Source organism: Nelumbo lutea, chromosome 1, assembly GCF_056320005.1.
Source record: "Nelumbo lutea isolate HS-2025 chromosome 1, American lotus-T2T, whole genome shotgun sequence".
NCBI classification, from domain to species: Eukaryota; Viridiplantae; Streptophyta; class Magnoliopsida; order Proteales; family Nelumbonaceae; genus Nelumbo; species Nelumbo lutea.
Window position 1 is genome coordinate 119,040,266 of NC_142684.1, and position 25,053 is coordinate 119,065,318.

The 25,053-nt window shown below is 43.6% G+C and overlaps 1 protein-coding gene across 15 annotated transcripts in view; it reads left to right on the forward strand.

Annotated features, from left to right (window-relative positions):
* LOC148877091 (soluble inorganic pyrophosphatase) overlaps positions 1 to 18,856 on the forward strand; it is a 28,054-nt gene extending 9,198 nt beyond the window's left edge. For all 15 annotated transcript variants that reach the window (XM_088981525.1, XM_088981535.1, XM_088981560.1 and 12 more), the window contains 5 exons: positions 13,137 to 13,244; positions 13,377 to 13,442; positions 13,624 to 13,744; positions 18,129 to 18,210; positions 18,437 to 18,856. In XM_088981525.1, the coding sequence (XP_088837651.1) occupies positions 13,137 to 13,244; positions 13,377 to 13,442; positions 13,624 to 13,744; positions 18,129 to 18,210; positions 18,437 to 18,479 (420 nt within the window). In that variant the 3' untranslated portion in view covers positions 18,480 to 18,856. The remainder of the gene's footprint in view (positions 1 to 13,136; positions 13,245 to 13,376; positions 13,443 to 13,623; positions 13,745 to 18,128; positions 18,211 to 18,436) is intronic.
* Positions 18,857 to 25,053: the final 6,197 nt, after the last annotated feature.

Below are 25,053 nucleotides of genomic sequence, written 5' to 3' on the forward strand. Positions count from 1 at the left end.
GCTTTAAAAACATTGGCTTTCTATTTGAAACTAGTGTTGCGCAATCCAGCTGCTCCCTGTAGGAGATGATCTGGCTACCAACAACGACGGGCTCGATGAACCTACAAGAGATGAACTAGAGTACCTGGGGTTGTTTACCTGGCGGGGTTTCTCCGACGCTTAAGTTAGCACTTAGTTGTGAGCTGAAAACGATATTGAATTGTGAGAGAGCTAGAGAACAGAGATTACGCCTCACCTCTCTTTGCCCCTGGGGGTTGAGGCCTTTATATACTGGAGTCCTCGCGGGTTTGGTGGAGTAGTTCCTGGATCCCCGTTGTGATGGGATCTGTTTCCGTGTTAGTTGGCATAATGCCACCAACCGGTAAGGTTGCCCATTTCCGCCTGAATCGGGGAGTGGGTGAGATAATACTAGCCGTTACAAGGCATGATCCCGTAAGACGCGGGGTATGGTAGTGAGATCCTTGGAATTACAATGCGGTGGCGAGCTACTTGTGAGGTGCCGGGCTGCTTGGTGGCGAGCTGCCTAGTGGCGAGGTGCCTGTGAAGTGCCGAGCTGCTTGGTGGCAAGCTGCCTAGTTGTCATGAGGTGCCATATGTCATAATGTCATTGGAGGGCCAAATCCACCCTCATCATTTGCCCCCCACTCCCGAGCTGAAAGTAACTCGGCGAAGGGAGTAGGTTTCTCCTTTTGGCCCGAAATTCGATGAGTTCGTAAGCGTTGAATCAATTCCTTATGCTCTGGAAGCGATTCGCGGTCCACTCCTGGATTTTGTCCATGCCGAAGAGGCGACTGGGTCTTATGTGGTGCCGAGGTCTTTGCTAGTTCGGTACTTTAGCCCTTCGGCGCTGGGAGTGACTTGTAGTCCACTCTCCTTGATCTTGCCCATGCTTAAGAAGTGGTTAGGTCTTATATGGTATTTTAGCCCTTAGGCTCTGGGAGCGACTCGTAGTCCACTCTCCTTGATTTTGCCCATGCCAAAGAGGCGACTGGGTCTTATGTGGTGCCGAGGTCTTCGCCAGTTCGGTACTTTAGCCCTTCGGCGCTGGGAACGGCTTGTAGTCCACTCTCCTTGATCTTGCCCATGCCTAAGAAGCGGCTGGGTCTTATGTGGTATTTTAGCCCTTAGGCTCTGGGAGCGACTCGTAGTCTACTCTCCTTGATTTTGCCCATGCCGAAGAGGCGACTGGGTCTTATGTGGTGCCGAGTTCTTCGCCAGTTCGTTAGTTTGTGCCTGGGCAAGGATGCCAGGTCGGCGCATGTGCCAGGCTGCCAGACTGCCGGGTGGGCGCCTTAGAGCTATGATTGCGTTGCATCAGCCTCGTGATGCCGGTCACCTACTCCTACAAGAAGCTACTAGGAACTCTACCTTCGGGGGTAGTACCTCTAACTTTAGGTCGCTCGCTCGCACGGGAGCCTTGGAAGGCTCGACCAGCAAGGGCGCCCATGTAGTTTGTTGGTCGCCAACTCCCGCAGAAGCCACGAAGATCTCATCTTTGTAGAGGGGACCTTGCGAAGAGGACTGGTGAGGTTTTATTTGAATTGAAAGTAAAGTTGGTAGAACTGCTTAGTCTGTTAGCTTTCTGCATAGTTTTTGAGTTCATAAAAAATGGAAACTATAAAGCGAGAGCTTTAGTTTCTAAAAAGTGAGGACTTAGCTTTTTGGGAGAAGAGGACTTAGCTTTTTGTAGGATGAGAGCTTAGCTTTTTGTAGCGTTTCCCACAGAACCATAGAGGGTTCAGTGAATGTCGCGCCGACTACAGGAGGGAGTGGTGCGTTCACTTGTGCAGTCGCTTGGGGCATCGTCAGCGCTAGGACCTCAGCCGCAGTAAGCGGTATGGTGAACTGACCTATGCAGACAGACGGGAACTGAGGTTGCCCCCTAGAGACGTGCACTTCATTGTTTTGTCCGGCGTTGCTAGAGGAAGCCATGGATTTGATTCTGAGCTTGAGATTTTTGAATGGAGACAAGGCTTTTAGTAGCAGTTCCCACAGAAGGCGTCAAATGATGTGGCACAATCCGACTGCTCCCTGTAGGAGATGATCTGTCTACCAGCAACGACGGGCTCGATGGACCTGCAAGAATAGAATCAGAGAACCCGGGGTTGTTTACCCGGTGGGGTTTCTCCGATGCTTAAGTTAGCACTTAGTTGTGAGCTGAAAACGATATTGGATTGTGAGAGAGCTAGAGAGCAGGAATTATGCCTCGCCTCTCTTCGCCCCTGGGGGGTGAGGCCTTTATATACTGGAGTCCTCGTGGGTTTGGTGGAGTAGTTCCTGGATCCCTGTTGTGATGGGATTTGTTTTCGTGTTAGTTGGGCATAATGCCACCAACCGGTAAGGTTGCCCATTTCCACCTGAATCGGGGAGTGGGTGAGATAATACTAGCCGTTACAAGGCATGATCCCATAAGACGCAGGGTACGGTGGTGAGATCCTTGGAATTACCATGCGGTGGCGAGGTGCCGGGCTGCTTGGTGGCGAGCTGCCTAGTGGCGAGCTACCTGTGAGGTGCCGGACTGCTCGGTGGTGAGCTGCCTAGTGGCGAGCTACCTGTGAGGTGCTGGGCTGCTTGGTGGCAAGCTACCTTGTGGCGAGCTACCTGTGAGGTGCCGGGCTTGGTGGCGAGCTGCCTGTGAAGTGTCGGGCTGCTTGGTGGCGAGTTGCCTAGTTGTCATGAGGTTCCATGTGTCATAATGTCATTGGAGTGCCAAATCCGCCCTCATTAGGAACCAATACTATTTTTTAGGGATTTTTTTACAAGGTATTGGTTCTATAAATATGTGTTATTGGTTATATTACATATACATATTATATATATGTACATTCATTATATATATACATTATATATACATATATTATATATATACATTATATATATATATATATACATATGCATATATACATATAAACTTTGGTTTATTCATTTTTAGAGAGCAAAGTTTTTTGAGAGGAAAGATAACAAATTCCATTAAACAAAGAAGAGTACATGAGAATATGTACAAAAAGCACACACACAAATTACAAAGGCATAACTTGAAGGGATGAGAGATCCATCGTATGGATGCCCAAATCTTGCGGAATAAAGGGGCGAATTTCAAAATTTTCTCTGTCCCTTTCAACTGGGAATCACATTCCCTATTTAGAAAATCATATTTTCAATGATCAATCTTGAACCATAAACTGAACCAGATCTGAACCAAAAGGAGTAGGAGAAGATTATACCTGATACGAAGAAAAATGTATCTCCCAACGAAGGTGTTTACGCCCAAGGAAGGATCTAAAGACTGTTCCCACTGAAGATGGCGCAATGCAGGATGGAGCAGAATCAATAGTATTCTTCTCCAAGAATTCTGTCATTCGCAAGAAACATCAGGATGGCACGTGAGCACAGCTTCCTATCAATTCTTTCTCAAAGAATTGATGTCAAGATCGAATCTTGACTTCTCTCACAGTTGGAGATCGAACTGGATGTCTGGCGGTTGTAGGAAGGAGGCGACAAGAAAGATCTTTGTAGGGATTGTAGAAATCTTTCTTCTCTGATTTCCAGCTCTGAAGAGGATCTGATTATGTGTGTCTTCTAAAGGCTGCCGCCCCCTCCTTTTGTAACCCTAAAAGATCAGCTCCTAATCCAATTAGGAGTTGCTGATACAAATTTTATTTGGATCAAAACATCTCTTTAGGTGATAAGGATAAACTCTTATCTTATCCGCAGATTGGATCAACCTTCTTCTAATCTTATTAGGAGGTTTCCAGATCCAAATCACATTTAGATTTGGACTCTCTGAGTGGATAGGGTTAAGGGCCTATCATATCTACTAATCCATCTCAGAATTCACCCATATTTAACTTATTAAATAAGTCCAGTTCGAAATGGGCTTTAGGCCCATTAAGCTTATGTGCTCACTTAATCTTCCTAACTGTTGCCCAGTTGGGCTTCCTTGTATGGCGTGGGACCCAAGCATTGATCTACACATCAGCCACATGGGTTCGGCCCAATTTTTGTTACAAGGCCTGGCTGATACACTGTTATGGACAGTGCACCCCTTGAAACCCATCAAATGGGCTCTATGAGCCCAACACTTACCCTAAGTGGTCCTTGGGCCAAGCCACTTTGTAACACCCAGGGACTGTGGGCAGATGCAAGATTAGCCCATCTGGTATTATCCTCAATGGTCTTACACTTAACCTCTCAGTCCATAATGATCATATACTGCCCGACAAAAGAGGACCTCTCCCTCTACTGCAAGGAACAGTGTTGCACTCTCTACTTATATGGATCCTGGGAATTAAAACCTTTTGCAAACCTTTTTAGAAACCATTATATATATATATATATACATATATATATATATATGTATATACATACTTTTATATCTCATATAAAATATACTTTGCAAAACAAATCTCAACGGTTGAGGTCGGCTGCCGGCAGTCTTGGTTTCCATCAGTGAGAGTGCATCCTCGATCATTACCTTTGTCCGACAAAGGGGCTGATCTTGTCACTATGATCACCCACTCAGATGAATTCTCAGACTGTCCCAACATACCCAGGTTTTGACCCCCGCTAAGGATCTCACTGATTGGTACATCAAAGACAGCCCAATCCGACACCTAGTGCAGTATCATAATTGAGTCTTAAGGGTCGGGTGTAACTTTCCAGTTTTGCCCATCAATCTCCAAGGTCCAGGGCAATACTGGAAATCTGGTTCAGTTCAAAGATTCAATTAATCATACACGGTATGTGCCTAGGGTCTCACCCTAGCAGTTGAGACAGGCCACCCCAACCGATTTGGTGGTACAATAGTGTCAGCCTTATCAGGATAGGTCTCCCCAGACCGACCCACTGGTTGTGAACATTCTAAACTAACACGAGTCTCATTAAGTGTCCAATTTAAGGGTATTACACAGAAACATACCAAGGGAACATGAATCAAATATGCACTTTTATTCATTTACAATAAACTCATAAAGTACATCATTCTGATTGAAGCTAAGGGCATACAAAACTGTCCAATATAACTCTCTTTCACTATGTAAAAAATCCTTGTGAGCTCCCGATTTTGCCAAACAATTTACTACAAGGTTTAACTCTATGGGAATCCAAAACATATTTACATTCAAAGAGTTCAGAAGATCCCAAGCCTCATCCAGATAATGAAATAGCCTCAATGGCCCTCCATTCTTCTCCCCAAGCCATCTAATGGTATTGCTCGAATCGCCTTTCATGACTAGGGAAGACAAGCCATGATCTCTTGCAATCCGGTTTCTAGTTAGCATGGCTAAAACTTCAGCCTTTGTAGAGTCTTCTATCTCGATTGGACCACCATAAGTCCACAATAAATTTCCATCCTCTCCCTTAAACACACCATCAATCGATTCAATCCCTGCTAGACCAAGGTTCCCAAGGGCATTTCATCAAAGTTCAGGGTCGCCTCTTCTATTCTTGAGTGAAGGATGTTTATTGCTTTTAGAGAGGATGGAGAAGAAAATAGGATCTCCATAGTACTTTTTTGGAGATCATTCAAAGAAACACCTTTAAACTCCTCTGAGTTTAGCACCTATATGTTGCACAAGTAGAACATGTAGGACAACAATTTGCCCATAGATATAGCTTTATTATTGAAGATTTGGTTTCTCCTCCCACACCCTCCACAAAAATGCTTGAACCATAGTGCGCCAATAAACTTTTCCTCTTTTTCCAAGGCCTCATCCTTGTAGGGCTGTCAACGGGTCAGGTTTGGGTCGGAACCAGTTGGAGCCGAAACCGACCCAACATGAAATGTTCAGGACTCGGACAAGGACTCAATAGGCTCTGTAATTTTTGGACCCAGAATCGAGCATATCGGTTCTCGGGACAATCGGGTCTGACCTGACAAACCTGATTATAAAAAAATAAATATTTATGTTTAATATATATTAAATATTCTATATATATTATGTATTATATGTATAGTATATATAATTTATTTAATATATTACATACTCACATATATATCGGGTCTGGTCTCAATCGGTTCAGGACTAGGTGGAACCGGTTCTGAACTGATAGTAATCGGGACCCTATATCAGGACTCGTAACCGACCCATTAGTTCCAGTTCCCAGAACCAGAACCGACCCAGTTAGTTCGGGCCCGTCAGGTCAGACCCGACCCATTGATAGCCCTACTTCTTTGTCATTGCCAAAGGAAGTCCTCAATGTGTTCAACAAAGTTTCAGTGTATAGCAACATTTTTAGGGATGCTACTCAACATCAGTCAACTTGAAACCTAGGGGTGTACAATTGGTCGGTTCGGTTCGGTTCAAACCGAGGACCTAACTGACTATTTGGTTTTACTATTTCCTCTAATCGAACCGAATTGAACTATATTTTAGAACAGAGTCGACCTTAACTGAATTCGGTTCGATTGGGCCCTGGTTCCATATAAATGATAAGAGTAGAAGTTCAAGACTGCTATCAGCCTTGAACCCTAATAGATTTCAGGTTCGAAAATAGAAGGAAAATGTAGAGAAGAGAAGAGAAGAGAAAGAGAAGAGAGAACTGTAGAACACAAAGGGTTGAAAGGAGGGACAAAATCTGAATGTTCTGTGGCAGCCACTTCTATTTAGTATTTATAGGTTATGCTCATTACATGGAAAGGACAGATCTGCCCTTAGTATTTACATAACAAATTAAACAAAATAAAACTGAAATAAATAACAATTGAAATAACAGACTGACCACCAGCTAACCCTACGAACACAGTGGGACCATAGCTGTGGGGCCCACATCAGTGTTCTCTACACTCCCCCTCAAGTTGGGAATAAATGTTTATCATTCCCAACTTGGATATATCCGCCTCTAGCTTCTTCCTCGGTACAACTTTGGTGAGGCTATCTGCTAGCCGCATGTTGGATGTGATGTATGGGAGACACACTTCTTGTGATGATACTCTCTCTCATACAAAATGTCGATCAACTTCAATATGTTTAGTTCTGTCATGCTGCACTGGATTGTGTGCTATATTAATAGCCGCTTGATTAGCACAATACAACATCAGGGGCTTCTCATACTCAATACCCAACTCCTCAAGTAGTGATCTTAGCCACTCCGTTAGCCATTGACCTGTATTCAGCTTCAGCACTAGATCGGGAGACAACACTCTGTTTTTTACTCCTCCAAGAACAAGGTTACCTCCCACAAGGGCACAATATCCAGAGGTAGACCTTCTGTCATCAACACTCCCAGCCCAATCAGCATCTGTATAGACCTCCACCTTCATGTGGTCATTGTTCTTGAACAGTATACCTCTACCCGGGCATCTCTTTAAGTATGCTAATATTCTTTCTGCTGCAAGATGCGTAGTTCTAGGAGAATGCATGTACTAGCTGACAACACTAACTGCATAATTGATATCTGGCCGAGGCAGAGATATAGGAGCTTTCCCACTAATCGCTGGAACATAACTTTATCTTCAAGAGGCTTCCCACTCTCTGCACTAATCCTGTGGTTCTGTTCAATGGGTGTATCCGTAGGCTTGACACCTAACTTTCCAGTTTTCGCCAACAGATCTAGAACATATTTCCTCTGGGAGACAAAGATCCCCTATTTAGATCTAGCTACCTCAATACCCAAAAAATACCATAGTGCACCAAGATCTTTCACCTCAAACTCTTGATGAAGGAGCTGTTTGAGGAACTCAATCTCATGGCTATCATTTCCTGTCACCACAATATCATCAACATATACTACAAGTAGTGTCAGAGAGGACTCCACCCTCTTGATGAACAGTATATGATCTGACTGGGCCTGTACATAACCGAACTTCCCAAGGGCTAGTCTGAATCTATCAAACCAAGCTCTAGGTGACTGCTTCAAACCATACAATGCCTTATTGAGCCGGTAGACCTTCTTACTTGTCTCTGTATCATAGAATCCAGGAGGCAACTGCATGTAAACCTCTTCTTGTAGGTCTCCATTCAAAAAAGCATTTTTAACGTCCATTTGGTACAAAGGCCAAGTGTGGCTTGCTGCAAGAGATAATAGAACTCGAATGGTGGTCATTTTGGCTACCGGGGCAAAGGTCTCCAAGTAATCTATACCATAAGTTTGGGTGAACCCTTTTGCAACTAGCTAAGCTTTGTACCTCTTAATGGAGCCATCCGCATTGTGCTTCATAGTAAATACCCATCTGCACCCAACTGGTTTCTTTCCTTTGGGCAAATCAACTAGCTCCCAGGTATTATTTATCAACAGGGCATCAATTTCAACTTGCTTTGCACCTTTCCACTCCGGGACTGATAGGGCTTCTTGCACTGTTCTTGGAATAGGGACATTGGCAACGGAAGTAAGATAGGACCTGTAGGAGGGAGATAGGCAATCATAGGATAAAAACTAGGAAATGCAGTGGGCTGTAGACGTGGTGCAATGCCGTTTCCCTTTACGGACGACAATGGGAAGGTCAAGGTCGTCTGCAGGAGGTGAAGTGGCAACAGTGGAAGGAGTCTCTGTGGGCCTTGGAATTGTAATACCTGGACTTGGAGCCACATAAGAGGTTGGAACTGGCCTGGACTGTTGATGACCGGGATCAACCTGCCTGCATCGCCTGTGATAGACTCTCAACTCCTGATCCCTCTGACCACCCTCACTATTGCAGCCCTCATCACCCAATGGAATAGGTAAGGTAACAGCCCCAAAAGTATTAACCCTACCCTCACTGCGCTCCCCCTGAAGAAAAGGACCCAAATCCCCACTCTCACTGCTCCCCCCCTGAGGAGAAACCCAAAAATAATGGGGTGTCTCCTCAAAGAAAGTGACATCCATGGAGACAAACTTCTTCCCTGAGATAGGATCATAGCAACAATAACCCTTTTGAGTTTGTGCATAACTAAGAAAGATGCATTTGGAGGCCCTTGGTTCGAACTTGGAGTGATGGGGTCCAAGAAGCTAAACAAAACAGGTACAACCAAATGTTTTAAGGGGAACAATAAACAAACTCTCGTTTGGGTATAGAAGGGAAAAAGGAGATTTCATATCAAGAACCCGGGAAGGAACCCTATTAATAAGATATACCGCCGTGAGGATAGCATCACCCCAGAAGCGAATATGGACATTGGAGGTAAACATAATACTTCTAGCCACCTCCAAGATGTACTTATTCTTCCTTTCTGCAATCCCGTTCTGCTGAGGTGTATGAAGGCAAGTGCTCTGGTGGATAACCCCATGATTAAGAAGGTAAGGTGCCAATGGCTTAGCAAAGTATTCCTTTACATTATCATATCTAAGAACTTTGATCTTGGCATCAAATTGGGTTAGGATCATTTGGTGGAAGTTTTGGGTCAGGGCGGGAACCTCATCTTGTGAACGCATAAGATAAACCCAAGAAAACCGAGTATGGTCATCAACAAATAACAAAAAATATCTGTACCCACCCATAGAAGTGATGTGATATGGCCCCCAAACATCAGTATGCACAATATCAAAAGAACTATTACTCCTTTTATTACTCAATGAATAAGATTTTCTACAATGCTTAGTAAACTCACAACTTTCACATTTCAACTGGGACAACTCAACAGACTCAAACAAAGTAGGAAACAAACTCTTTAAGGACCGGAAAGACAAATGACCCAATCGGTTATGCCAAAGCATAACCAGACTCACAATCTGAGAAACAAGTGACTTCTTATCCACTTACTCTTCCTGACGAGAACTCTCCCCGAGCAGATAGATTCCATTCGTCTCACAGCCAGTCCCAATCACCTTCTTTGTCTCAAAGTCCTGAAAAACACATCGGTCAGGGAAGAAAGTTACTGAGCAGTTCATATTTTTGGTAATACTACTGACTGAAAGAAAGTTAGTATCAAGCTTAGGAACATGCAAGACAGAGGACAAGGAGATAGTATTCGATAGCTTGATGTCACCCTTGCCAGAAATGGGGACAAGAGAACCATCAACCATAGATACTTTATCCCTATCAGAAGACAAATGATAAGTGATAAACAATGAAGGCAAGCTAGTCATATGGTCGAATGCACCTGAATCTATTACCCAACAGGGTTCAGTAGTACCTGGAGCTGAGGCGTGGTAGGCTGAGGCTCGAGTACTTGAATGTGTGAAAGCAAATGTGGCAGGGGCTGGTGGTGACTGTGGTGGCTGAGCTGAGTTCCCAACTTCCTTTTCCAACTGTATTAAAGCAGCCCGAACTGCAATGAAGGTCTCTAAAGGTGTGCCTCTTGTGCCAGACGAGGATGCTGAATCAGTGTTCACGGCCACATGAGCATTACCTTTCTTGCTTCTCAACTTTGTCGGGAACAAATGAGGGTGCAGTTTCCAACATGTTTCTTTCGTGTGTTTGGGTTTCTTACAATGCTCACATACCACATCTCTTTTATCTTCCTTCTTCCTGTCCCTTTCTGAATCACCTTCTGATTTGGGTTTAACAGCTACACGGGCTGGTGTAAGAGGCTGAGGTTGCATCATGACTTTCCTCCTGGTCTCTTCACTATGCACTAAGGAGTATGCCTGGGAGAGAGTCACACTATCTCTGGTCAATATCTGTTGCCGCACAATATCATACTCTGAATTCAGACCTGCCAGAAACTCAAACACCCTGTTTGTCTTGACTTGCTTTCTATGGGTCTGTGCATCTTTGGGACTCTCCCACTCAAGAGTCTCTAAGTGATCAATCTCATGCCACAGGGACTTCAAGGTAGAGAAGTAGACCGAAACTAGTTTATCTTGTTTAAGAGTGTTTACTTCACATTTGAATTCATAAGCTCTGGCAACATTAAGGGGTTGGGAATAAATTTCTTTCATAACATCCCATATCTCCTTGGCTGTCTTTGCCCACAGGTAATTTCGGTTGATATGAGGCTGCATAGAATTACACAGCCATGCCATAACCAAGTAGTTTTCTTGGACCCACTTGGTATATATGGGGTCTCCCTTGGAAGGTTCTTTCACATCTCCCAAGAGATACCCTAATTTACCCCTTCCCCCAATAGCCATCATGGCTGATTGGTCCCATTCCAAATAGTTTGATCCAACAAATCTTACGGTTGTAATCTGAAAACCTGTCTCAGAAATACTACCAGAACTGTTGTTCCCAAAACTGCCTTCTGCCTGATTTTTAAACTCCATTTCGTTCAAGAACCAGTAGTCTAAAAATTAGGGTTACTACAATCGAAGAACATTACTTGGACTATCTATCACAATCAAATATCAATATAGAACTAATTTGTATTCACGGTATATGTGCATGAAACCAGTATAAGTCTGATCTGAAACCAATTGCCAAAGGAAGTCCTCAATGTGTTCAGCAAAGTTTCAGTACATAGCAACATTTTTAGGGATGCTACTCAATATCAGTCAACTTGAAACCTAGGGGTGTACAATTGGTCAGTTCGGTTCGGTTCAAACCGAGGACGTAACCGACTATTTGGTTTTACTATTTCCTCTAATCGAACCGAACTGAACTATATTTTAGAACCGGACCGACCTTAACTGAATTCGGTTCGATTGGGCCCTGGTTCCACATAAATGAAAAGAGTAGAAGTTCAAGACCGCTATCAGCCTTGAACCCTAATAGATTTCAGGTTCGAAAATAGAAGGAAAATGTAGAGAAGAGAAGAGAAAGAGGAGAGAACTGTAGAACACAAAGGGTTGAAAGGAGGGACAGAATCTGAATGTTCTGCCGCTGCCACTTCTATTTAGTATTTATAGGTTATGCTCATTACATGGTAAGGACAGATCTGCCCTTAGTATTTACATAACAAATAGAACAAAATAAAACTGAAATAAATAACAACTGAAATAACCGATTGACCACCAGCTAACCCTAGGATGACTAGAACACATTCTACCCTACGAACAGTGGGACCATGGCTGTGGGCCCCACATCAGTGTTCTCTACAATAAGCATTTAATAAGTGTTATTAATTAAAAAGTTAAAATGGCCCCAAAACCCAATGATTGTAATTAATTAACTATTATTAATTAAAAGTTAGAATGACCCCAAAGCCCAATGGTTTTAATTAATTAGCTATTATTAATTAAAAGCTAGAATAGGCTAAAAGCCCTATGCCAATGGGGAATTGGCAAATTGGCCATTTTCAAAAATAATTAATGATTAATAAACAAATAATGACTAATGAACAATTGATAATGAGTCTAGTTTTAATTAACTATTATTAATTAAAAGTTAGAATGGTCCTAAAGCCCAATGGGGAATTGACAAATTGTTCATTGGGAATATAATAATTAATTAGCATAAAGTGTTAAATAAATCATTAATGTTTAATATACTTGATTAAATAAAAACATTAATTGGGTTTTTGGTTTGGTTCGGTTGAAAATATCAATCAAACCGAACCAAAACTGAAAACCGATTTAAAAAAAATAAAAACTGAGTCGAACTAATACCGGAATTAACCGAACCGAATTAGCTTATTCGGTTTGGTTCGGTTCAGTTTTCAATTTATCAACCAAATTTGAACACCGCTACTGAAACCTGACTGACCCAGCCTGATTTTGACTTTTGAGCTTGGCTGGATTGGGTATTTAGAAATCAGGTTGGCAAAAATTGAATTCAATCCAATTTTGAATAGGTTGGGCTCATCTGGTTGAGGATCATCTTAGAGGATTGAGGTACCCTTGCGTTGTGTTGACATCAGCCTGACCCAATCCAGCCCAAGTTGCACCTGCAAAACATTTTGTACAAGTAGGGGCTGCAACTAGATGGTTTGAACACATGGGATCTCCAAACATGAATCTCTGTCTGTGTTTGGATGTCATTAACCATCTTATCTATTAATTGCTGTCCTAAGAAGTTTATGTAGCAATTACTTAATTGGAAAGGAAAAACCAATATAAGCAAATGATTACTGCTTAAAGTCATTGATTAAAAAGAGCATTTTTTAACTTAGCCATTTATTGGACACAGAAAAATGGTTTTTGCATGAATTATGATCACCTCTTACGAGCACAACCAAGTACTAAAATTCTTATTGCAAATTGAGTCTGTACTTGTGATTGTCCTCTGCATGGTTATTAATTTCTTAATTTATGTTACATTCTTAGTTAGATTATCTATTCTTTCTTCATTTTGCACAATAACCATTTGTGAAGAAAACTAATGAAATGCAATGCTGACATAGATTGATCGTGTTCTTTACTCATCAGTTGTGTACCCACACAACTATGGCTTCATCCCACGAACCATTTGTGAAGATAGTGATCCCATGGATGTCCTGGTGTTGATGCAGGTAACTTCTTCATAGTTCGATGATCTTGGTGACTGTATAATTAATAATTCTTTTCCCTGGGACAGTTATATGAACTTGCATATTTAAGTTAAGCTTCTAAATCTATTTTGTGACCTTTTTCCTCTTTGATAGGAGCCTGTTCTCCCTGGCTGCTACCTTCGAGCACGGGCTATTGGGTTGATGCCAATGATTGATCAGGTATATGCATCTTTCCCCTTCCACTGGTCTTTCAAAATTTGGTATTTTAGATAGATCTTGACTAAATTCTGAGATTTGTTGGTCATGGTGTATTATCCTTATTTTGTTCCTGCTTATGGGCCATTGGTTATCACCATTTGGAAGGGCATGTTGACAATTAATCACATGATGTACACCACAGGGTGAGAAGGATGATAAGATAATTGCTGTATGTGCTGATGACCCTGAGTATCGTCATTATAAAGATATCAAGGAGCTGCCTCCACACCGCCTTGCTGAGATCCGGCGCTTCTTTGAGGACTGTATCCTCTCTGAAAATAAGAGTTGTTACTTTCTTGTGACTGGTTTGTCATGAATAGGTGGGTTTTGTACTTTTGTCAGCATTGTTGGAGATATTGCAGCTCTACTACTAAGCTGACCGGATAATCTCAACCATGTGAAAACTGCCTTCTTTTGAGTAGCAATCTTTAGAAGATTATAATAATTATCAGATGGTTTTGATTGTCAGTTCAAGTAGGGGTGATCATGGGCTGGGCCGGGTTTAGCACCAATGATAAGGGTTTTAACCTAGGCCCAGGGTGCCCAGCCCGCACCCTAGGCATAGATTGCAAGCCCAAGCCCAAGCCCGGCCCTATATGGGCCCAGGCTGGGCTTACAAGCCTTTCGGGCCTAATGAGAAATGAGTTTGGGCCTATGTCATTCAGTAATAAAAAAATTAATTATTTAAAATTTTTAATTAAATAACATGTAATACATGCAAAAAAATATGGCACAAGCCCAATTTTAATAGGGCTTGACCAAGCTTTGGGCCAATGCACAAGAAGAAGGCATTGGCCTCATTTAATTCTAGAGTTGGTTTAGCTTGGCTTACCTATCCTTTTATAGATGAAGTCTTCATTCCCATTCTTGAGCAATGTGGGACTTGGAGTGGCACTAAATTGTGAATGCTATCATTGAATGTTTTTGTAAGTCCCACATTGCTTAAGCAATGAGGATGAAGGCCTTGCCTAGGAGGGCAATTCACATACTTGAGTTGGTTCAAGTGTTAACACATGTATCGACATGTGTCAAATTTATTAGTATTAATATTTATTTATGATTTATTATTTATATTTATATTTATATGTTAAAATCTAAAACTTTTATATTTTATATAAAATAATATATATTATATTGTATATAATATGTATATTATATAATGTATATCTAAAATATATATGTTATATTGCGGGCCGGGCCGGGCTTGAAGTGCTGGGCCCAATCCTGGCCTGGAATTTTCCGGGCTTGATGCAAGCCCGGGTTGGGCTGGGCTTGCATTGAATGTTTTTCTAAGTCCCACATTGCTTAAGCAATGAGAATGAAGGCCTTGCCTAGGAGGGCAATTCACATACTTGAGTTGGTTCAAGTGTTATTAACACATGTATTGTGTTAGGAACTACCTAACTCGGGGACTCTTTTGAGGGAGCCTGCCTCCTGGAGAGAGAGAAAGAGAGAGAGAGAGAGAGAGAGAGAGAGATTGTATTCCCAAATCGATAATCCCCTCCTAGCTTCCTTTCCTTATTTATATACTGCTGTTACAATTCTGTTATACCCGCCTCTCCACTTGTCTAGTTTGTTAGTTAGTTTGTTCTAGTGGTTGGCTGTTAGTTACATTCTTTAAAGGCTGGAATGGCCTTTTCTTGTACACTTGTATTCCCTTTATTTGTGTTTCAACAGTCCCTCCTCCTTCAAAGCCACCTTGCCCTCAAGGTCAAGATGTGGAAATCTATTCTGTAAATCAAAGTAAGGTTCCCAAGTTGCATCCTCAATTGGGAGACCTGATCATACCACTAATGCCTCTGGTTCGATGTGATTCCCTTTGCGTATCCACCTGAAATCTGTTCCTTAGGTTCTTGGAAGATCACTAAGAACTTCTGAAGTAGCAAGGGGTGGTCGACCTCCTTGGGTGCCTAACCTTGGCACTCCTAGACCATCATCCCCTTGCGGGGCGGCCCTGGTTAACGGCTAGCATGGCTACCAGGGTTCCTCATGGGCGCACACTTGCTCATGGGGACAGTGTTGGACCGGCACTGCGCTACAGATACTCAAGGGAGGCTTGGCATGCGGGCTTGGCTCAAGCACGTCCCTTCACCACGCCAGTCCCTTGCCCAAGCTGAGTGAGCTACCCCGTTGCCCTTGGCGCACGGGTGTGTTCCGTCCCAAGCGGTTGCCTATCATCATGGCACACAGGTGCCTGTCATCATCGGCTTACAGGAGACCCATCACATCGGTGCCAAGTCACCTCATCGGTGCATGGTCGCCTTCCATTATGGTTGTCCCCCTTTAGCACGTAAGCGGCGCCTCCCATGGACCGGTCTGAGCCAGGAGAGTGCCCCGACCATTGGACTTGAGGTCATGATCCAGTGCTACTGGCTTTGGTGGAGCCATCCCATCGGGCAACTCCTAGCCTCTATGCGTTACAAAGGCTTGTTCTGGCCTGCCTTGGCCCGGACGCCGCACGGGTTCTTCTGCTGTAGAACTACCCCCGTGACTGCTGTAGTTGTGTGCGGCCTTCTTTGGATCTACTTCCTTTGGCTAGAATGGAGCCGTTCTCGTGGGAGTCTATTTGCATTAATATGATGTGGGCTGGGTCTGCTGCCTGTTTCCTTAGGGAGGCGAGACTAATGGGTCTTGGACCCTTGGACAGCTGCTCACTTGAAAATCCATGGTGAGGCGGGCCCAATCACATATCACCGACCCTAGTTGCCTTAACCATTGGACTCCGAGAACTACATCTGCTCCACTGATTTCCAGGGGGTGTAGATCTACCTCGAACTCCTGTCCTTGTATCTTCATCTTTAATTCTATGCACGTACTGTCGCACACCAGGTTGCTCCCATTAGCTATGTGCACACAGAAGGTTGGACATGGTTGGACCAGAATCCCTAGTTGTCTGACCAATGTTTGGGTAATGAAATTGAGAGTTCTGCCATTGCCTATCAAAACTGACACATGGCGCCCTTGTACCAGTCCGGTTACTCTCATAGTTTGAGAAGAAGCAAGACCGGTCAAGGCTTGCAGGGATACTTCCGGGTATTCCTTTGTCCATTGCCCCCATTATTGGTTGTCCATTGGCTCTTCAATGTCTGTTGATTGCTCGACATATTTGGTTTTAGGTTGAAGGAAGAAAACTTGAGGGATCTTACAGCGATGGCTTGGCCCGAATTTGTCTCCACATGCATAACAAAGGCCCTTTTCCCGTCGGGCTTGCATCTCAGTCCAGGTTAACCTCTTGGCTGAGTCGGGGCCTGAACCAGAGTTGGTGTCCTTGCCTGTGATTCCTACTCCTGATCTGGGCTCCAGTTTACCCAAGATACTTGGTTTTGGGTTTGGTATACCTGGTATGATCGCAGCTCCCAGAGGTTGATTAATCCTTCTTGCCCGATTCAGTTTGTCTTCATGTAGTCGAGCTAATGCTGCTGCTTCAAGAACGGTGGTGGGCTGCATGGCTTTTACCTCCAGCCGTAATTCTTCCCCGAGTCCAACAAAACTGTCGACAAGCGTGTTTTCTGGCCAGCCTTGCACGCGCACAACTAATCTTTCGAACGCCATCTGATAATCTTGGACGGAGCCGGTCTGTCGTAGCTTAGCGAGGCTTTCATCATAGTTCTCAAAGGCCGAGACTCCAAATCGCATGGTTAAGGCATCGGTGAAGTCTGCCCATGTGGCTCTTGGGTGCTGTCGCCAGTACCATTGGTACCAGACGATCGCTTCTCCTTCCAGGTGTGCAGAAGCTAATGGGACATGATCAGGTCCCTGTGTGTCGTGGTAATCGAAGTATCTTTCTGTTCGCAGAAGCCAAGATGTTGGATCTCCCCCTGCGAAGATGGGAAACTCGATTCTTGTTGTTCTTGATCCGCTTCGATGACTGGTGTCATTGCGCTCTTCCTGATTCGGCGCATGTGGTGCCTGTACCAGTCGTTCAAGCAAGGATGCAAAGCTTTCTTTGATTTCTTTGACGTCAGCCGATATTCTTTGCATTTCTCCTTCCATGTTGTCGACTCTGTTCTCCATTGCGGATGACTTTGTGCTTGGCATCTTGGCTCTGATACCAACTTGTTAGGAACTGCCTAACTTAGGGACTCTTTCGAGGGAGCCTGCCTCCTGAATGAGAGAGAGAGAGAGAGAGAGAGAGAGAGAGAGAGAGAGAGAGAGATTGTATTCCCAAATCGATAATCACCTCCTAGTTTCCTTTCCTTATTTATATACTGCTGTTACAATTCTGTTATACCTACCTCTCCACTTGTCCAGTTTGTTAGTTTGTTTGTTCTAGTGGTTGGCTGTTAGTTGCATTCTTTAAAGGCTGGCGTGGCCTTTTCTTGTACACTTGCATTCCCTTTATTTGTGTCTCAACATATTGACATGTGTCAATTTATTAATATTAATATTTATTTATTGTTTATATTTATATGCTAAAACCTAAAACTTTTATATTTTATATTGTGGGCTGGTCCTGGCTTGAAGTGCTGGGCCCAATCCTGGCCTGTAATTTTCCTGGCTTGATGCAGGCCCGGGCTGGGCTGGGCTTGCACACAAAAACCTGGGCCCAAGCCTGGAAATTTGTGGGCTGGGCCGGGCCAAGAATGATCACCCCTAGGTTCAAGTTATCTGCTTGATTGTTCTTTCCTTCACTCATCTGTATGACAGACAAAAAGAATGAGAACAAAGAAGTTGCAGTGAATGAATTTTTGCCTGCTGAAGAAGCCATCAAGGCAATCAAATACTCCATGTGAGTTTTCTAAACATTTTACAATTATGCAAAAAATGCATTGCCGGTTAGAAAGATTTTGAACATGGATGGCATACCATTATCTTTTGCTTGACTTTTTCCTTTTTCTCCCCTGCACATCTGTTGCAGATGTAACACCAATGAGAAGGGTGTTAGATCTATTAGCCAACTTATAGATGATTGTCTAATACTTGATATTTCTCTTATGGATATTTCCTTGGTGCAGGGATCTTTATGCTTCCTACATTGTGGAAAGTTTGAGGCAGTGATAATATATTTCTCTTGAAGACTTGTCACGTTGTCAAAGGCAGGTGGATTTTCTATCAACATGCCTCTACGAGTCTATGTACAAATTCCAGTGCGTTAGAATCTGGTTATCTCTATTTAATAATGCTTATATTGTTGTTCTTCGGAAAAAAGAAACTCCTTTTTACTAGTCCCAGAGTGAACTGGAAATGCTGAAAGTATGCAAAAAACAAATCAACCTAGTCATATAATTACAAGTCTGTAGTTTTTGAATATAATTTAGAAGTTTCATCTGGACGGTCAAAAAAGTACACGGTGGATGGTTCAGATGATGCAACTATAAGTGGATGGATATTGTCTAATTATCATCTGGTAATGGCTTAGTGGTACTTTTCAATCCCATTTTGTGTATGTATCTGTGGTTAAAGGCATACCGCACGGCAACAATGATGCCATTCTGTTGATGATTGTGATTTATTATATGTAGAGCGGTAACTAGATGCACTAGAACAAATTTTTACACTAAATTGTACCAGAAACCAAGAAAATAAGAATGAAAACGCAGAACTGAAAATAGACAATAAGTAACTTGGTTTGGTAATTTATAGGAGAATGCAGGGAAGGTTTCTGTGGAAATAATTATTGGTAACTGATCGTTCTTAAATTATGAACTCGTACAAACCATTGATTATTTATCAAAAAAAAAAAAAATTGTACAAACCATTGAATTGCCAACATGAGTATGTTTTCATCACGAACATTCGTCAAGCCATTAAGGTCTGATTTCTATTTATTTTACATCAAATCAAGGTCCGAATCTCGGTCTCTCATCTTCTGTTCTGAAGTCTCAAAACAGACCCAAAGCATTCTCTTTATTTAATCGGCATATATGCTATCTTGGTGTTGGGGTGGGAGGTGGGAGAGACCAATTGGGGCGTTAGTGATCACATTCCTTAGAAGCAGATAAATATGAGAATGGGATTTTGTGGTAGCTTCAAAAACATAGAGTTTCGACCCCGAGCATGCTAGATCTAGTGCATAATAACTACACCCCGTAATAAACAACCATCTGCAGAATTCTTGTCTTGTCTCCGCCAAAATAATATATAATCTCACCTCAAAATTTGGCAGAGCATCCGGATGAAAATGCAATTCAGAACCAAACCATATAAGCTCAGTTTGGAAAGAGTATAAATACAAATATGTACAGTATAAATGCATACAAAATAATATAAAATGCAAGGTTTTGTACTCTACAAATTTGTATTTGTACTCATTCCAAATTGAGCTATAGGGAGTAGTTAGTGTAGGGCATTGAAAAAGAAGATGGAGTAATGTTTCTTCATGAACACCACAGAGAGGAAATGAGGTATCCAATGGCATAAAATGTTTCAGCCGTGCTCTAGTGGGAAGAATATTTAATACACTTCCAAATGAACAATTTTAGTGAGGGAGGCAAGAATTTCATGCACCACAAGTGTTTCCATTGCATATCCTCATGCAAAAAGGAACTAGTAGATCCACTAGGCAAGTCAGCCATGAGGAGTGGACGGGCTGAAGAGGTATTGAACTGACCATGTGTGGTGTAGCACCAAACCAAGCGATCATCCGGTTGGGTTTGAGGATGTGGCAAAAGTTACTTTATTAATCAATTGCAATTGTTCTATAGGCACGAGGTTCTGTAAATGGTTGAGTGGTCAAGAAAATGTGCAACTTTCCCATATTGTAAACGAGCATTAGTAGAAGAATGTAGAAACATACCCGTCCGCACCAAGGATCATGTCGGAAGTCCACATTCCAGCCATTGCCTATCAACCATATGATCCCTTTTTTAAGAACACCCCTACATTTCACTAGTATATTGCCATACAGATGCACCTTTCAAGTTAAGTCATCTTCTAGCCATGTAACTTATTCTGCACTCTCTCCACTAAATCAGCCCAAGTTGCACATTTGGGCCGACCCATAAAAAGAGGCCCACCTAGATATTTTTCATCCAACCCCCATAACCCGTACTCCAAGACTATTTGACATCATATTTTTAACCCTACGGTGGGTATTGTTACTAAAGAAAATGGAAGATTTTTGGTAATTTACAACTTGTCCAGACCAAGCACTAAACTAAGCAACAATGTCCTTAATGCACCCAACTTCACGAGAAGTACATTTGCCAAATATGAGCATATCATCAGCAAAAAACATAACGAACACCACCCAGAGAGCCATTCTTCAAATGCATAGTGAGCATTCTAGATAACACTTGTATGCACATTATATAAGATATGGGGATAAGGGACAACCTTGACGTAAACCCCTGGATAGATGGACGAAAGACTTCACCAGGCACACCATTAAGTAACACAGCCATACTAGCAGTGGACATACAATGATTGATAAAAGAGAGCAAAAATGCTTATTAAAGCCAGCAATGAACGTAGGACCGTCATGAGGAAAGGCCATTCAATCCGATCATAAGCCTTGGAGAAATCCAATTAAAAAAAAAAGTAAGAAGTCTTACCTCGTTGCTTCTTCAACATATGAACCACCTCTTGTGCTATCACTATATTATCCTTGATATAGTGGCCAGGGGTAAAAGCATTTTGGTAAGGACCAATTATCTCTTGCAAGTAAGGTTTCAAGCGGTTCACAATAATCTGGTAAAGAACATTGCAAAGTCCAATTGGTCGTAAATCTGTAGCCTCTTGCACCATCAAACATAAGTGAGTTTGATTAAAATCAACAATATGTTCTGAAGAAGGAACACACTTTCTTTTCTGGGCATTAGAAATTGCCGTAATACCATCCGAGGATGTGTGTGAAGTGCTGCTAGTCATATATAGCATGCTGCACCTCAGTTTCAGCCGAAAATTGAGCTTCAGGCAAATAGATAAGAGAAGTGATGAATGGTGATTTGGCCTGACCTATCGAAAATGGGACACGTGGACATGACCTGATCAAGAGATGACAGTTCAGCCTGGAAAGATTAGTTTACAATGATTGAGTTCGAGTATTCAGTCACCTCGGCACAAGGGCCACCTTGGCACAAGGCTCACCTCGGCACAGAGTCACCTTGGTGTAGATTACCTTGACACTCAATATAGTTCAAACTAAAAGGCTGAAGTATTAGCTCGAGGCTACCGATCTGGACCATCACGTAACGATCTCGGAAGTCTTTCCAACAAACTCCGAACCTCACGGGATCACGCCGCGTAACAGCAAGCCTTATCTTCTCTCTGCCTAATTCGGTCGGGATTGATAATCTTTATTAGTTGATAACGTTGCTCCCCAACTAAAGCGGAAATGGATCCCATCAGGACAAAAATCCCGGAACTGATCCGCAAAACCCGCGAGGGCTCAACTATATAAAGGCACCAACCCCAATGACACAAGGTATGCGTGATTTTTCTACTCTCTAGCTCTCTAGCTCTCTAAGCCCTCAAAGCTTTTCAGCTCACATCAGTTTACTAACTTAAGCATCCGAGCAACCTCGCCGGGTTAGCCACCCTGGGTTATCTGATCCTTTCTTGCAGATTCACCTAATTCGCTGCCCGATTGGAAGCCAGATCATCCTCCAATAGGGAGTAGTCATATCGCACTACATTAATTGGCGTCGTCTGTGGGAATCGATCAAAAAGTCATCCCTCTTACAAGCTATCAACCTTATGAATCAATGGCATCTTCCAGTCATTTCGGACATAGCAACGAGATAAACGTCTCCGGGGGCAACCTCAACTTCCTTCAGTGTGCATTGGCTAGTTCACTATCCTGCTTACTGTGGTTGGGGTTCCAACACTGACCATGCCACCAAACACTACACAGGTGAACGCCCCACTTCCCCTAGTGGTAGGCGCAACCTTTTCTGAGTCGTCTGTGGTTCCCCCAGGAGTTGAACAGTCACAGTTTGATGACTTGGTGTAGTGTATGCCGGCCATCCAGGTCCAAATGCAATAGGTTCAGCAATTCCAGTAGTACCAGTAGTACATGTTCTACCAGCAGTACCGACAGCAGTTCCCCCCACTATCGTAGAGCCAGCAGTCGGTTCCACCTTGGCACCCAGGGGCCTAGCAGAATCAGAACAGACCACCTCATGTGAACCAGAACATTCGATCTCCCCACCGAGGCGAAGAGACCTCCCAAGTCCCAGTTCCTCCCGGGAGTCAGGTCTCACCCCATGGGAGGGGAGACGATCAAGTCACTTCACCTGCTTTGCAAGGGAACCTCAGAAACAGATCCGGGGATACTTGCCCAACAGGGCCAATCTTCCTAGGCATTCGCAGCAAGAAGGTGGGTCCCTCGTAGGTAACCAGTTCGGGGTTCTAGGTGTGAACTCAAGGCAAGGCCTCTCCGTCCATGACAGCCAGCCCCAGAATCCCACGAGGAATTAGGAGTTACCTCGCAGTAGAACAATACTGGAGCATACCGAGATTAGCAACACCAATGCCGAGCCGATAAAGAAGCAGCAACGGAGGTGTCGCAAGGCACACCATACTTCAGCTCAAAACAGTTAGCCAGTGAGACCAAACCAACAACAAGAATAGGCTAAAGGTAAGGAGGAGGCGAGCTCGATAGCTACAAAGGTCACTCCTCCCCTACTTTCTGGGTCGTCTCCCCTGTCCCCCGAACTCTTGCTGACCTCGATGCCCAAAGATTTAAAAATGCCTCCCCTAGACAAATATGACGAGTCTTTTGATCCTAATGATCATGTGGACTCCTTCTAGTCCCAGATACACCTAGCTGGGTCTAACGAGTCTTGCATGTGCATGGCTTTCTCCATCACTTTCAAGGGGGTAGTTCGGACGTGGTACCGGAATCTCACGTTGGAATCGATCAAGAGTTGGGCGCAGTTCGTAGAGTTATTTACCTCACACTTCATCACCAGCAAGAAGTGCTCGAGGTTGTAGGAGAGTCTCCTCAACGTAGTTCAAAGAGAAGAGGAGTCAATTAGAAGCTACATCAAACGCTTCAATGATACCTATTTTCAGATCCCCGACTTAGACCCGGCGGTAAGACTCACAACACCCAATAAAAGCATAACTCACAGAGAGTTTAAATGGCATGTGGTGGCCAATAAACCTAAAGACATCATAGAATTCCTCAAGCTATCTGACTAGTTCATCGGAATCGAAGAAGAGATGAACCAGAAGACTGACAACCTGGCAGAAAAAAGAAAAAGAGATAGTGACAATGCAAGTAACGACGGGCACAAAAGAAGAAAGAGTAAGTCCCCGAGCAGGGGAGGAAATAAGTATGGGAGCTGATCTCCTTCGTGATCTCACAAGTCAGGTCGGCGCTCCAGGACCCCACCTGTTGAAAGGGTGAACTACACACCTCTCAATGCTAAGCGAGAATAAATCCTAATGGCCATCAAGGACTCCTTTGTCAAGTAGCCTCCTAGGTTGAGGGGAGATCCAGCGATAAGAAATCGGAACGTCTATTGTCACATCCATAGAGACCATGGGCACAGTACGGAGAACTATAGAAACCTCCGCGATGAGATAGAGGAGCTCATCTGCCGCGGGTACCTAAAAAACTTTGTACAGCAAGAAGAAAGAAGCCAGGAAGATCGGTAGGGGGACCAGAGAAGGAATGCCCCCGAGTCCAGCAACAGGCAAAACAAGCAGCCACCACGGCGGTTGCCCGAGGAGAGACTGATCTGTGGGGTAATCAATATGATTACTGGCCAATCCATCATCACGGGATGTACTTCAACAGCTGGACGAACTTCAGTCCATGAACTAGAAAGAGAGGATCAGAACCCGTCGAAACGACATCGACTTGAAGACCCTATTTACTTCACAGAGGATGATGTGCACGGGATCCAATATCCTCACGATGATGCCCTGGTGATAAAGCTGAGGCTAAACGACTTCGAAGTCAAATGTATCCTGGTGGACTTGGGCATCTCGACGGACATACTATTCAAAGACACGTTTGACAAGTTGCAGCTCCAGGAAGGTGACCTAAAGCTGACAGATACCCCCCTGGTAGGCTTCAGCGGCGAGGAGATCAGACCTCTAGGGCGATTCTCAGTACCCATAGAGGTCGGCAAATGGTCGTATATTGTAAGGTTTGAGCACGCGTCACTGGTGGTCGCAACTCCCTCCCCTTACAATGCCATAGTAGGTTGGCCTATTACGCATGCCCTACGTGCGGTAGTATCCACCTACTACCTGGCAATGAAGTTCCCTACAGACTACAGAGTAGGGGTTATGCGAGGTGACCAGCTCGAATCTCGCAAGTGGTACGTCGCTGCCTTTAAGGGGAAAGCGAAACTAGCGGTTGATATCGAGCTCGAGCGACCTACGGAGTATGCTGAAGAGCGAGCTACACCAACAGAAGAGACGGTTCACATCCCGGTCTCGACCGATGACCCAGCTAAGACCCTCCAGATCGGCACTTCGATCGAGGAGCCACTTCGCTCTTAGCTGGTAAGCTTTTTACTTCAAAATTTAGATATACTTGCTTGGTGCGTGGCAGAAATGACCGGAATAGACTCTAAAGTTTTGACTCACAAGTTAAATATCGATCCCTTAGTCAGGCCAGTTAGACAGAAAAAGTGCAACCTCACCCCGGAATGCTGGAGGATAGTTGATGAAG